The 15,486-nt window shown below is 37.5% G+C and overlaps 1 protein-coding gene across 1 annotated transcript in view; it reads left to right on the top strand.

The window, feature by feature from the left end:
• Nucleotides 1-15,486, top strand: part of SIAE (sialic acid acetylesterase) — a 43,519-nt gene that overhangs the window by 22,159 nt on the left and 5,874 nt on the right. The window contains exons 4-7 of the mRNA XM_072611424.1: nt 3,828-3,966; nt 5,227-5,410; nt 6,645-6,754; nt 6,837-6,970. Coding sequence (XP_072467525.1) covers nt 3,828-3,966; nt 5,227-5,410; nt 6,645-6,754; nt 6,837-6,970 — 567 coding nt within the window. The remainder of the gene's footprint in view (nt 1-3,827; nt 3,967-5,226; nt 5,411-6,644; nt 6,755-6,836; nt 6,971-15,486) is intronic.

Here is a 15,486-nt window from a genome sequence, read left to right as displayed (position 1 = left end):
GCAATTCCTTAGAAGTATTCGAAAATTGTAAACTAAAAAGAGAATATAGACAAATGGTTACCAAAATATTGTACATTGTAGATTGTCTTTTAGGCTGAGTAGTGCAAGCTACATTGTTTGGCATATTTGAAACTGGGTTAGCCTAACCAACCTTTTCAGAGTATGTTTAGAGCTTGGCTTGGTATCAGGAAGTACATTCTGAATAAGACCTTTTGGATTACATTTGGCACGTTTGAACACTTGATTGGCACTCATTTATTTTGTAAAGCAGGAAGGAATTAATGTACTTCCTCAATTGATAATCATCTTCCCCAGCTCCCATCTTCCCACTATGTAGGATGTTTTGTTTTGTTTTTGCTGCTTTCTCTACCTCTCTGCCTCTCTTTTGTCTCTGTATTCAGAAAATCATCATAAGCCGTCGTTTTTCTTTTATAAAATCTTCAAAATTGCATCCTTTCTCAGACACTTGTCTTGCCTATTGCAGTATCTCTAATTCAATTAGCCACTTCTTGTTTGTGATAGTAATACCACAAAAATCATCTTCAGTCTTTTAAAGTTCATTTCTCCTCAGTCTTATCATTAAATTCATACTTCTTGATTTCATCCCTTTATAAAATCATAGGCACCTTCTTATCTGACTAATTTTTTTTTATTCTCTATTATTCCCACTTTACTTTTCTCAGGTTTGGATTCCTTTAAGTAGATAGAAGCAAAAATGGCAGTTATACTTAGTGTTAGAAAACAAAGTTTTGTACAGAAGTGGAATTACTGCTAACTCATTATGGAAAATAGTACTTTCCCTAATGCTTTAATTGAAGCTCACTGTTTGTACAGAATGGCACCTACTAGATCTGCTTTTATCTATATAGTCATATTCTTAATAGCGGTCTATGCCAAGGGGGATCCCATTTTGAGCTAGACGAGATTTCCACTAATAAGGGAGAAACAGATATTTTCTGCCTGGATTTTTTTTTCTGATTCTTCTTTTTAGTTAGGCTGAGTCTGTAGCCTCTTCATGACATGGAAATAAGACTTAGCTCAGGGGGTTAATTTTTAACTTTTGTTTAACCTGTTCTCATGCAAAGTGAGCAACATTTTAGATGGTGGCAGACCTGAAAACCAGGTTTATAGTTTGTTCTGCTTTTTCCTATCCTCCTTTGGAGTTGTTTTTTTTTTTTTTTTACTTCTTTTAAAGCAGCAGAGAATCAAGAAGATTCTCAACTCCTCCTTTCACCACACCCCCAGCCAGTCCTATGAGGTAGGATTTCTGCTATTACCTACCACCCTTTACATTCAAATGAAGAAAATGGCAGATTGTAGCTCATCTTGTTGTTAGGGTGAGGTGGAATTTTTATATTTGGTGTTATTTATAACACTGAGTGAGAAATGTATAAACGGAAACATGTTTAAATGTCCATCTGTTGTCTCCTAAGTCAGAGAGGGTCTTAGGAGTTGAATCTTCCCAGTTAAGTTCAGAAAAAAAGATGTCTATTTCCGTTGTTAGTCTTGAAAATCTCATTGCTAGCTATCTCAGTAATTTCCTCATCCTCATTTTACAGATTGAGGTCTAGAGGGAAGGACTGATGATATTAAGTTATTATTAAAAAGAGAATCCAGGAATGATCTAGTTATATACAAATGAACCCTTCTCGCTAGTGTCACAATAGGAAGTAAAATAATTTATAATTTTAAATGCCATTGACCAAACATAAAGCTTTCTCTATAACTGATCACTCTCTCTCTCTTCTCTCTCTCTCTTCCACACATACACACACACACACACACACACACACACACATACACACACACACACACACACTCACACACTTTCACCCTGCACTCCCCACACAGACCCCATGCCTAGATTCTCCATGGAAATCGATTCTTGATGTTTCCTCATTAATTCAAGAATGTGGTATAAAGGTTACAAAATGAACACAGGAGAGCAGCTGCTTTGATGGTGAACAGGGTCCCATCCCTAGAGATATACTGGTGCTTTCTTCCTGCAGCAGTGGCGTTAATGACTTCAAATACCTTGGTATTCATTTACATCCTCATTTAAATACTTGGTAGAAAAATAATTACACTGAGGTGTTTGATGAGATGAAATCTGATCTCAGCAGATGGAGTAGGCTTCCTCTTTCATCAGCAGGGAAACTAAGTGTCATTTAAATGAAAATCTTCCTGAAATCTCTTTATTCCCAAGTTTGCTGCCAATATCCCTGAGGAAATGCTTCCATCAAATGGGCCTAGTGAAGCTGGGATGGGATACCAAATCCTGAAGTGATTGTCATTGTGTGTAGTAAGAAATACCTTATCTTTGTTAACACTTTCCTTTCTGTGGATTTTAAATTTTGGCATGAATATAGACAAAGATAAGTTTGGAGAAGGAAGCTCTCCAGACTGTGTCTTTGGATCTGGTGCCATGTGCTGGCTGCAATGGAGAACACTAACTTCCCTGACTATGTGAGCTCTGAGTACCCCCTTGTGCTGACAAGTGGCTTAAACAAGTAACATGCTCTCCTATCCTGCCTCCCCAAGCTGACATCTCATTTCTATGTAGCACCCAAGTTTCCAGTCACTGCGGAAGGGAAGCTAGTGTGGGTGGTAGAGAAGAAGGGAGAAATGAGAGAGACCTTATTCATTGTTTCCATGGAAGCAGCATAAGATCCTTAGTGATTTTAGTAGAGAACTAAATTTTCAGGGAGCTGATTTTCACAGGTACTTGCAGCTGAAAAAACAGTCTCCCTGCCAGAAGAAGCTTTGAGTGCCTTCTTCATCTTGTTCTTACTATCTAATGTTTATTATCAGGCAGGTCTAGATTCCTTGTGGGATGCTTTCTGCTTTCCACATTCAGTTATTGTTTGTGTATCAGGGAGGCTAGGTGCAGCTCAGGGACCCTGTTACCATCCAGGGTTCCTCCTAGCAGCTCTGAGAACAGTTTGGGTAGAGGCTCCCATTGTGGCTTGAGTAGCCATTTCATTTGTATCTGACTGTTCTGTTGGCTGTGGCAGGCTTGGTGGCAAGTCAGGAGGCAATTCGGAGGGCAACCCATTTTGATGAAATACGCTGTGGGGGTGCCCTGGCTGCTGTATTGTTTCTGGTGTGCTGTGGGCAAGAGGGCCAGCTGTACTCTCTCTGTGGTGGGCGGGAGGAAAGGAGGGAGGGCCAGCTGCACCCTCTCCGTGGCTGGTAGCCAATGGAAAACGTCCCAGCCTTCGGTATACACCAAAACAGCAACCTTACCTCAGCTGGATCCCCTCATCCCTGAGGCGAATGATAAACATGTTTCCTAATACTCTTTTAGTCCTTTGTTTTTGAAAAAGCTGCGTGAATTCTGAGGGGGTTGGGTGGAAGTAAAATGGGTAGGAAAAGCTTATGAAGAAGCCATGTGTATAAGAAAATTTTTTCCTGAAATTCAAAACAATTCAGGTCTCAGTACAACAAATATGTGCCTGTGATGTTCAGTGCACTGTGTCAAGGTGCAAGAAAACAGCATTTAGATGAGTTCTTAGAGGAAAGATTTCTAATAAGTTTAAAGAATAAATTATCTAGGAAAGCAAATGCATTTTATCTAAAATATCCCTCAGCCCTCCATGTCTTTCTACCTTTGATATCGATAATGTTTTACATACTAACGTGTACAATTAGAACATGCTGTCCTTTCAGGTGGGACCTTTTATGCTGTAAGAGCATTTTTGGTATTTTGCCCTCAACTCTGTATCTTCTTCACTTCTCAAATTAGCTTATGCTATATGGCGATATTGTAGCAATGTATTTTAGTTACCCAACAGACTGATATAAGATTCATACCTGTTCATACCTAGATTTTTAATGCTTCCGAGGAGGAGGTGAAGGCCTTTGCCTATCCATTTATTCGCATCCTTACCGTTGCTCTTGTCAAGTCAGAGGAGGAGCTGGAGGACCTTACTTCAATTGATTTGCCATGGTCTCTGCCTACCCCAAGTAAGTAGCTTCTGAAAGTGTTCCTGTCTCTTATATATTGATTTGATACCTGGAGAAGTATTTTGCTTCCATGATATGGTTTACCTTCACTGATCACAGGCATGGTCTCATTCACTGTTCCCTGGTATGGCAGGGACCTAAAGCTGAGGCAAAACTAGGAGACTTCCACATACTAAAACATTATGGTGATAGCTTTTCTTTGTAATATGGATGAGTGTGTTGGATAGCATTGGATTGTGTTCCTTATACAAATCATTTCATCCAAATTCCAAATCTCTTCACTATATATACTTTAGCTTTCTTATCTCTAAAAAGAGGAAATAATTTTTAAAAACAGACCATATTTACTTCCTCAGCTGGTCTCCCTCTTACCTAGGTTCTACTAAAATTAGGCAGGTAGTAGAACCAAATGGAAGTTAATGCAGGTGGCACAAAGGGACAAAAGAAGCCGGGGGGGGGGGGGGGGGGGGGGAAGGGGTCAGGAAAGGAGCCATTGGTTTCTTTGCCTCTCATATTTACAGAGGGGACCTGAATTCTTGAATTTTGATGAGCCTCTAGAAGATACTGGAAACTTTAAGGAAACTTATGGCTACAGTGCTTTAGATCCTTGAATGAGTGATTATTTTCAAGGCTAAATTAAGGGGAAGGGGGAGGAGGGAGGGAGAGAATTTAGAATGCAAAACTTTAAAAAATGAATGTTAAAAGTTTTAAAAAATGTAATTGGGGCACATTTAACAAAATAAATAGAAATATATTAAAGAAGACCGAATTAAAAACATCTACATTTAACAGTGTTCTAGATAGAGATATCTCCCTTTATGAGAACACATATTAGAGATGTTAAATGGAATAAAATATTACTGCTTAATGTTTTCAACTTAGAATCCAGTGAACTGAATTAAAATTTCAGTGGGATTTTATCTCTAAAACCTCTTAAGATTCTATGATACATTTTTCTATTTCTTAAAGATTATTCCTTGTGAAAGCCTGAAAGAGGAAATCATATTACTTGTTGACAAGGACAAGAAAATGAATAAAAACTTTATGGGTGAAGATTTTTGGAGGCAGGGTGAATGTCTGTTACCTATTCCTCAAATATCTTACCTTTGAACAGTTTTGGAAAGGAGGACTTGAAAGGGTGATTAAAGTTTTATCTCATTGTCTTCTCTGTATAATTACTCTACTTCTTATTCAGACTTCTCATAGTTGGTGAGGTTTGTATCCCTCTGATTGTTTTCCTTTGGCTATTTCTCTGAACAGAAAACCTGGGTCATGGGAATTTTACCTATTACTCAGCAGTATGCTGGCTGTTTGGGCGCTATCTATATGACACTCTGAAGTATCCCATTGGGCTAGTCTCCTCCAGCTGGGGTGGAACACCTATAGAAGCCTGGTCATCTTGGCGGTCACTGCAAGTCTGTGGAGTCCCAAAGGAAGAGGAACAGTAAGAAATCAGGCTCAAATATAAAATCTTCTGATTGGTTTTTTAAAACCCTTTCATTCCCCATGCATAGAATGTTTTCTTTCCTCACTTCTGTTTCCTACCTTTCAAGACTTAGATCAAATCCCACCTTCTAGAAGAACTCTTAGCCTTCTCCTCCTCCAGATAGCACTTTCCTTCTGAAATTACCTTCCATTTACATCATATATGTATGTAGTTGTTTGCATGTTGTCTTCCATATTAAAATGTGAGCCCCTCTATGGCAGGGATATGTGTTTTCCTTTCGTTGTATCCCTAGAGCTTTGCACAGTTCGTAGCATATGTAAGCACTTAATAAATACTTGTTGACTTGGCTTGAAAACATCCAGAATACTGACCTTTCTTGGGTTCCCCCAAGAAGATTCAAAGATCTGGAAGAGAATATGCCCTCCAGTCACATAGGGAAGAAGATCATAGTTTTCCTTAGGTAGTCAGTCAATGAGGCTACATATGCATGTATAAGGCGGTTTTGTTGTTTATTAGACACTTAGGATGTTTATGGCCTTTGCTGTTAATGAGCTTGGAGTCTGTTGGGGGAATCAACAGAAATATGTATAAATACAGAAGTACACTGAGGGGACAGTAAGTTCAGACATTGTGTTGGTAAGTATTGAAATGGATCAGAAAATTTGAGAAGACTGGAAGTGAGATGGACCTTGGATTGTTTAAAGGAATGGTAAAGATATTGTATGATTAGTAGGGTTTGGGAATATTATTTAGTATATTAAAAACATTTTGTTCAAAGGCTTAGATGTGAGAGAATGATTGTTAGCTTGGCTGGAACAGAAAGTTTGGGTTGGGGTATGGGAGGAACATTAGACTGGGAAATAGGGGCTTACAAATACTCTCCCAACTTGTGTCTGTGGTGACCCAGAGCAAGATGTCATGTTAACTAGAGATCTCCGTTCTTCAAATTTTATGATGATTATAATTGCTCCCACACTACTATAAATAACATGATATGATCTAATATTTTAAAACCTTTTTAGGGTTCTGGGAAAAAATATTTTCCCTGAGAAGATAGAGATTTTTCATTTTCCTTTTACATGAAAATGTGGCTCAATTTCCCTTTGTATTAGAAGTCCTTGGGAGAAATAATACTTTTTTTTTTAAATGGGAAATAGCACCTAAATGAAAATTGGAGAGACTCTCATCGTAAGCAATGACTGGTGATCCCATTATATCTCATTTATTGCAGGATTCCTTTTCCTAGTCCATATGCTGGCCCCTCTGACCACTCCATACTTTGGAATTCAATGATTCATCCACTACTCAATATGACATTAAAAGGAGTGGTATGGTACCAGGGTAAGTATTTAGGCTACTGTTAATTCTCAACTCTATTGTTACTGGATTGTCCCTCATTCTTTGCATTTGTTATTATTTTCAGGAGAGAATAATGCATACTATAACACTGATCTATACAACTGCACCTTTCCTGCTCTTATTGAAGACTGGCGCCAGGCTTTCCACTATGGTTCTCATGGGCAGACACAGCGACTTTTCCCTTTTGGGTTTGTGCAAGTATGTGGTAGGAAGGAAAGAAAAGGAATTTATAGTGACACCTATGTGGTGATGCATTATATTGATCTGTCTCTTAGAGCTCAATAGACCATTTTTCCTTTGTCTTTCTAATCAGATGGTACAGGAAACAGTGATCAAGGATTAGTTTCTCCCAATTCACACATGAGGAAATTGAGTTATAGATTTAGAATTGGGAGTTATCTTACAGCTCAAATAGTACAACCTTCCACTTATTATGAGACTTTTTTCTGCAACATGCTAGATAAATGACTATCCATCTCTATGCTTGAACAATTTCAGTGGCAAAGAAATTTTCCATTTCACTTTTGGAAAAAGGAATGGTTTTGTCCAAGGTTTCTGTTCTTTCTTTTTCTTACTGTTCTTCTGTATTCTAGAATTATAGGTAATAGAGATAGGGAGAGACCTGTGATTTTATTGATATAAAGAACACTTGGATAAGAAAACCCTACCAATGCAGGCTGGTAGCTTTTCTGCAACTTTTAGTATTCATAAGTTGCCTAGAGAACTGATATGTTCAATAACTTGTCCAGGACCACACAGCCAGCGTGGCTTGAACCAGATCTTTTGTTTTCAGTTAGCAAGTATTTATTTTCTTTCCCTTTCACCCCTCACCCATATGGGGAGGGGGGAGGATGGAACAAACAAAGCAAGTCCTTGTAACAAATATGCATAATGAAGTAAAATGAATTTCCAGATTGGCCATATCCAAAAAGTGTATATTTGTTTCTTGTATCTATCACCTCAGTCAGGAGGTGAGTAGTATGAAACTGAAGTCATTAAGGAAAAAGGGGTCCCTGGAATCATGGTTGGTCATTGCATTGATCAAAGTCCTTTTATTTAATATTTTCAAGTATTTTTTAAAATTTAAGATTTTATTTTTCCCCAGTTACACTTATCTGTCATTTCTTACAGTCACATAATATTCAATATACCATCACATGTTCAGGTAACTAGGTTGTGCAGCACGGAGGCTGGACTCAGGAAGACCTGAGTTATTTCATTTCATTTCCCCATTTGATGGGCACCCCTTCAGCTTCCAGTTCTTTGTCACTACAAAACGAGCTGCTATAAATATTTTGTACATTTTCCTTTTTTTGCTCCTTTTGCCATGTAGACCTAGTAGCAGTGTCAGTGGATCAGAAGGTAATTTAATGGTTCCAAATTGCTTTCCAAAGTTATGAGCTGTGACTAGTTCACAGCTCCACCAACAATGCACTAATGTACCTGTTTACCCACAGCCTCTTTTGGCTTTATTATTTTCCTTTTATGTCAACTTTTCCAGTGTTATGGATGTGAGATGATACCTCAGAGTTGATTTAATTTGTATTTCTCTAATTAGCGATCTAGAGCATTTTATCTTTCATGTAGCTATTGAGAGTTTGGATTTCTTCCTCCGAAAACTGCCTGTTCCTATCCTTTTGACCATTTATCAATTGGGGTGTGACTCTTATTTCTTATAAATTGGAATCAGTTCCCTATACACCTTAGAAATAAGGCAGATAAACTTGTTGCAACCTCCTCCTTTACCCCCAATTTCCCAGTTTTCTAATTTTAGTTGCATTTGTTTTGGTTGCGTATAGACTTTTTAGTTTTAGGTAATGAAAACTGTCCGTTTTACTTCTGTGACTAGCTTCTCTTTCTATTGTTTGGTCATGAGCTCTTCCCCTTTCCATAAATCTGAGAGAGAATTGCTTCCATGCTACTATCGTTTATAATATTATTCTTAATGTTTAAATCATGTACCTGTTTGGATCTTGTCTTGGTACACTGTGTTAAATGTTGCTCTCCATCTAGTTTCTGTTAGACTACTTTCTAGTTTTCTCAATAGTTTTTGTTGAACAGCTTGGAGCTCTGAATTTATCAAATATTAGACTACTGAGCTTACTTGTTTCTGAATATTGTGTACCTAATCTATTCCAACTGATCAAAAGCTCTACTTCTTACTTGGTACCTGATTGTTTTGATGGTTATGGTAGTGTAGGAGATCTGATACTGGTAAGTCCTTTTCCTTTGCATTGTTAATTTTTATAATCATATTTCAGTAATGTTATCTTGAAAATGGTAACTGTAAACCAGAATGACCCTATCTCTTCTATACCTACATTAATTATCCTCATTTTTCTTAATAAAATTTCCTATTTCCTTAATACATCAGTTCCACTGATCATCTATACCTCTTTCACTCAAATCCTTATATTTTTAGGCAGTCTTTATATATATCTATGTATATGTATATATATGTATACACACAGATATATACACATATATGAATGTACATATGTATGTGAAACTTTTCTTGACAAGAAGATACTTGACTGCTAGATATTTCTAATTTTTCTCAAGAAAGTTCTTGCTTTTGGTTATCCCATAGTTAATGTTCCTTGATATTTTAATTTTCACTTTTTTTACTTTCATTTAATTAAGTTGTTTCTCCTCCCTTGTTAAACATATACCCTTTGAGCAGCAGCTTCTAAAATAGGATAAATAACTAGATTACTTCTTTTTCATGGTTTTTCAACTTTATTTAAAAATTTTTTCCCATTACAAATTTGTATAGTTATGTAAAATTAATTTTTACATTAGCCATATCCAATGAAAAGAAAGAAAAAGAAAGAGAACTCTGAATCATTAAATATAGCAGACTCTCCAAATGGAAGACAGAGCTGAAACATTTATTTAAACACCAGGAAGCTGAATCCCAGTACCAGAAAACCAAATCCATCATAGTCACAAAGACATCTATACACAACAACCATCCCCAAGTCGTCCTTCCCTATGCTCGGCTTCCCACAGACCTGCTCCCTTAAACAAATCACAAACAAGCTCTCCCACTCATGCTAGCTGCTGCCTGCTGTCCCTCTTTTCCAGTTCTGACCAGTCTGACCAACTTCCTCTCAGCTCTGCTCTAGCTCCGCCTCTTCCTGTTCTACGTGTTCAGCAAGCTCCTCCCACCACAGGCTGCATGTGACTCAGACTTCCATGTGACCCAGTACGGGACATGGTCCTGTTAATGGATGGGAAAGATCTTCCCATTCTTACCATAACTTGTTCAGCCAGAAATTCCGTAATTGATGGACATTCCCTAAGTTTACAATTCTTTGACACTATTAAAAGAGCTGCTATAAATATTTTGTACATATAAATAGTTTTCCCTCTTTAGGGGTATAGACTTAGTAGTTATATTGCTGGGCTATTGAATTGAAATGATGATGATAGACATCCTTGCCTCACCCTTGATCTTATTGGAAAGGCTTCTAGCTTATCCTCTTTGCAGAAAGAATTTGCTCTTGATTTTAGATACTACTTATCTTTTTAACAAAAGCTCCACTTATTTCTGTGCTTTTCTAGCATTTTTAAACAAGAATGGATGTTGTATTTTGCCAGAAGTTCTTTTCTGCATGTATCTCAGTTTTACTTTGTATGTGCAGTGCTTTTTTTGTCTTTTTCCACCTGTTTTCAGCACTCAATTTTCCTGCATAACTTAAATATCTTATTTAGTAATATATAAGATTATGCATCTGAGGGAATCTACTTGGGATAAAACATGTAGGACATTTAAATTACCTTCCTTTCTATAGTGTGAACAGCATTTGACATAGTGGGACTCTTGACTCTAGTCTTCACAACTAAACTTGGGAGCTTATAGCTGCCTTGGGAAGTCTGTTTTGGGCCTGGATCATTTCCCTTGCCAGACGATGCCTGCTTGGTTTGATTTCTAATCTCCTTGAGGGGAATTTTTTTGGGGTAGTCTCAATTTCATTGAACATATTTTCCCCCAAAAGAATTATAGGATCATTAGGACCATGAATGAAATTTTCTAGTTCTTCTCCAAGGTCAGTTTTACATCTTAGGTCTTAATTGTTCAATAATTTGAAGAATCTAGGTCGGGTATACTCAGTACCCTGCAGTGTCCATTTTCTGTGTGCTGGAATGTTCTCATTGAGGACATCTGATTGTTATACAAGCTTTTTTCATCACTTCCTTTTTATAGCCTTTTTCCAAGTTCAGATCCTTTTTATTTTCAAGGAATCTGAAACCTCCCACCTCAGTTTCAAATGGGCCAGATGGAACCTGAACACTTTTCCTCACTTTCTTCTCTGCCTTTATCAAAGTTAAAACAGAACTATCAATCAAAAAAAGTTTGATGTTCATTCTTCTTAGTCCTTGTTGGCTGGGAACTGTGCATGCCGACTGTCTTACAACCTAATTAGTCTTATTATTTTATAGAGATGGAAAAGCATCTCAACAGAGAAACCCATATATCCAGGTGGTGGTAACTAGACATAACATGCAAAAAAAGACTAGAATTAATGTCTGAATTAGACTTTATTCCAGTGGATTCCACAGTGTTATTTTTTCTCACCATCTTCCAATCTCTTTTGTTCTATTTCACAGCATCCTTTTTTTGGAGAATGATTTTTTTTTTATAGATCCTCTTTCCACTTAAATATCCTGTATGTTCGTTTTCCATTCCTTCCTTACACTCATTTTGACTTGGACTACAGTTCTGTTCACAGTTTTGAAAATATTAATCTAACTCTTATCACTAGTTCTGGATGTTGTAGTTAGACTTAGTTAGTTGTTGTTGAGTTTTAGTTGTGTCTGACTCTTTGTGACCTCATTTAGAGATTTCTTGGCAAAGATACTGGAATGGTTTTCCATTTCCTTCTACAGCTCATTTTACAGATGAAGCAACTGATGCAAATAGTGTTAAGTGACTTGTCCAGGGTCACACAGCTACTAAGTGTATGAGCCCAGATTTGAACTCATGAAGATGAGTCTTCCTGACCCCAACCCCAGCACTTTATCCACTGCACCACCTGGCTAAGACTTGGTTTATCCACATACTTCTCTCAAATCATATATATGTACATTGAGATTTGAATCCTTGGGATCTGAATCAAGGTAACAGCATAACTGGATGTCAATACTATAGTCTTTTGGAAAGAGCACTGGCCTGGGAGTTTAGGAAAGTTAGTTGCTAGTCCTGGCTCAACCATGATAGTTAGGGTTCCTTGGATAAGTCACTTAACCTTTTTTTACTTCATTTGAATGCTTAATGTAATAATATAATTTGAATATTATAACATTATTGTGCAGTGAACAGGGGATATAAAAATGTATCTAATGTAACTAATGTTAGGGAGCTTATATTTGCTACTACACTATAGTAATATGTATTACTATAAGTAATAGTACAGTAGTAGCATATAAGTGCAAATAAATATTACAGGCAATAATTGATATGGAAGTTCAGAAAAAGGGAGGGCTTTTTAGGGTAGTCAAGAATGGTTAGGGAATGTTTCATGGAGTACTGAATTTGAACTAGACTTTAGAGAGGATGTGTAAAACGGATAAATGGAGACAAGGTAAATTGGTTTTCTATTCCAGACTGGGAAAACAAAATGGACAAATGTGTAGAAGTAGAAATGAATAAGGCATGTTTTGGGTACAGAGAAATAAACAAGTTTGGCTTGAAAATGAAGGGAGTATCAAGAGAGACTGGAAAGGCAGAGGTCAAATTGTTGATGGCCTTGAATGCCACGTTAAAAATTTTTCACTTTTTCTTATAGTCAATAGAAAGTCATAGATGTTTTTCATCAGGGTGATATGATAAAAGCAGTTTTTAAGGAAAATTATGCTGGTTATAGTGTGCAGGACAATTTAGGATTTAGAGCTAAAAGGGACCTTAGAGATATAGTCCACCCACCTCATTTTACAAATGAGGAAACATGCTCAGAGACTTCAAGGGACTTGCAGGGTAGATCTTACATAAGTAGTAAGTGGCAGAGCTGGGATTTGCACTCAAGACCTTAGATTCCAGATTTAGTATTCTTTCTACTACAGACTGCCCTTGCTTTACGTAAGTTCTGCAGTGTTCTGCAGATCTCTACTTAAAGAGATTTTTATGTAATGCTAATTTGCCCACCGATGTGGAGGCAGCAAGGCAGGCACATATGGGGGCCTGACAGTGGTGGGGGAGCAAAGGTCTCCTCTCTCAACCCTGAAGATCTCAAGCCAACACCCCCACCCCCACACTCCCAATCTGCTGCTGCTGGTGGTCTCTCCCCATGTTGATTCTTTTACCTTCACATAGGTTTTTTTTTAGACTTTTTTATTTTGGTGGTGGTGAGGAGGCCTTAGAGTGGTGAGCTAAGGGGCAAGAGCAGAGAGAGAACATAGTACTGTATGCTAAAGTTAACATTTTTTTTTTTTTTGGAATGTGGATTTCTTTCAGAATTCTTTATGTAAAGTCGAATTTGTATAATGCTGATTTTGTAAAGCGAGAACTGTCCGTATACTACAGTGCTAATGTAGGGCATTAGTGAGGGCAGCACTAAAGTGGCTGAGAAGTTGCTCATCTGTAAAATTTGTATTAGGTAGCAAGATTTCTTCTGGTATTAAAATCCCATTATTCTATGTTCCATATTCTGGAATATCATATAAATATTTTTGATTTTTCAGATTCTGCATAGGGATCTTCCTTCCCATCTGATGGCATGTGCTATTTATCATTTTCCCATATATTAGTCCTCTTTCCTGCAATAAATCTGTGTCAGGTGAGGAAAAATCTGAAACAAAACCAGTTCCTGGTTTTACTTTATGACTGACTTGTTTGTGCTTGGCTGTCCCTGTTGCTTCTTATTTTTGATCTTTTGGAATTATCACTGTTCCATTCTTACCTTTCTCTTTAATAATTCACTTCCTGCAGTTGCATCCATGTTCCAGTTTTCACCCTCACATGACACCAACTTGGCTTTTATATAATTCTTAAGATTTAGGGAAGTTTAAGGGTTTAATTTGTAGGTAATCCCATACCTTTAGGAATTGCGGAAGCTTTTATACTGACAAAATATAGTTGTTATTTCTGTAGGTTCTCCCAAATGTGTAGCCATTTGTACACTTTGATGGACTTTTATTATGGAAAGCAACAATACCTCAACTGATCTTTATAGAACTGGCAGGACCTTTAATGTCTAGGCTTGAGAAAATATCCTTTTGGCTCCAGAAGCAGAGGTGCTGGTGCCTCCTTGTGGCTAGATTGTAGTAGTGTAATCAAGGTACATCATGGAGAATCAAGGGTAGGAATTCATTACACAGCATCTCTTGTTTTCTGCAAGTAAAATTGTGATCACTCATTTGGCTAGGGCCAAATGACTAGCAGGAATGATTATAGTCTAGGTGTGTGGGTGACAGTAAAGGTGGAATGTTTTTGGAATAAGGAAACATTTCCTCAGTATAAATTTACTTACTCTGGGCTTGCCCTGAAGCAGTGAAGATCAGTGTGCTCAGAGTAGCTCGGAGGGTACCAAAAGCAGTGTTTGTCCCAATTAGGTTAGAGGATGAAAAGGCCTGAGAAAGCTGCTCTTCTTTTCTCTATTGTGGTTTATAGAATGGTTAAGACATAGAGCTTGAATCCTTGCTATGAATTTCCAATCCAGCATGTACAGTCCCTTCAGACTTGGATTTCCTGGTTTTCAAAGTTTACTTTTATAACTTTTCAGTAGTGGGGGAAAAACCAAAACAACTCAACACTGATAACCATGCTGACTTGTGATCTAATTAATTTCTGTAAGAAAGATGGGATCATCTCTATTCTTATATAATATAGAGATCCTCAGTGGTTTTCTAGGAACTCTCAATTTTCTTCCTGACTGAGGGTGGCAGACAGCTCCGATTTGCCTCATATTTGCAGGGATGGTTTCAGATTACTGGGCAGACTAAGAGAAAAGAGGAGAGTGGTTGACCCTGTACATTCCTTTTATGATATTGTTTTGTAGATAGGAAGATAAAGGCAGAAATGGAATTGAGGCAATATGGTCAGATACTGGGGAGATAAGAAATGCACGTTCTGTTCTTGATTATGACTTTATCTACCAAATACTGATTAGAACATTATGATTAATGAATCAGGGAGATTATCTAATGGGGTTGAAACTGATAAAGTAATGTTGTAATTTAAGTATAAAATATTTTACCAACAAGATGGTACTGGAGGCACCAATAAAGTGATGCAAGCACTAAAGAATGACTACACACAGGATACAAAGAAAGTTTCTGCTTTCAAGGAGTTCACAGTCTGTTGGGGAAGACAACATGAAAATAACTATGTAGAGACAAGATATATACAAGATAAGTTGGAATTAAGGCACTAGAATAAAGGAGGATCAAGAAAGGCTTCTTTACAGGATGAGATGAAGTAAGCAAAGGAAATGAGGAAGCAGAAATGAAGAGGGAAGAGTATTTCAGGAATGGGGGAAAGCCAGTGAAAATGCCCAGAAAATGGAGACGGAGTATCTTGTTCAAAGAACTATAAGGACGCCAGAGTCACTGGATTGCAGAGTACATGGTGAGAAGTAAGGTGTAAGAAGGCTGGAAAGGTAGAAGGGGACCAGGTTGTGAAATGCTTTTAAAATGCCAAAGAGAAAATGTTGTATTTTATCTTAGAGGTGACAGGGAGCCACTAGATTTGTGTGTATGTGTGTGTGACACTG

The sequence above is a fragment of the Notamacropus eugenii genome, chromosome 5 (assembly GCF_028372415.1).
Source record: "Notamacropus eugenii isolate mMacEug1 chromosome 5, mMacEug1.pri_v2, whole genome shotgun sequence".
NCBI lineage: Eukaryota > Metazoa > Chordata > Mammalia > Diprotodontia > Macropodidae > Notamacropus > Notamacropus eugenii.
Note: the sequence above shows the minus strand (reverse complement) of the source record. Positions and strands in the feature narration are given on the sequence as shown.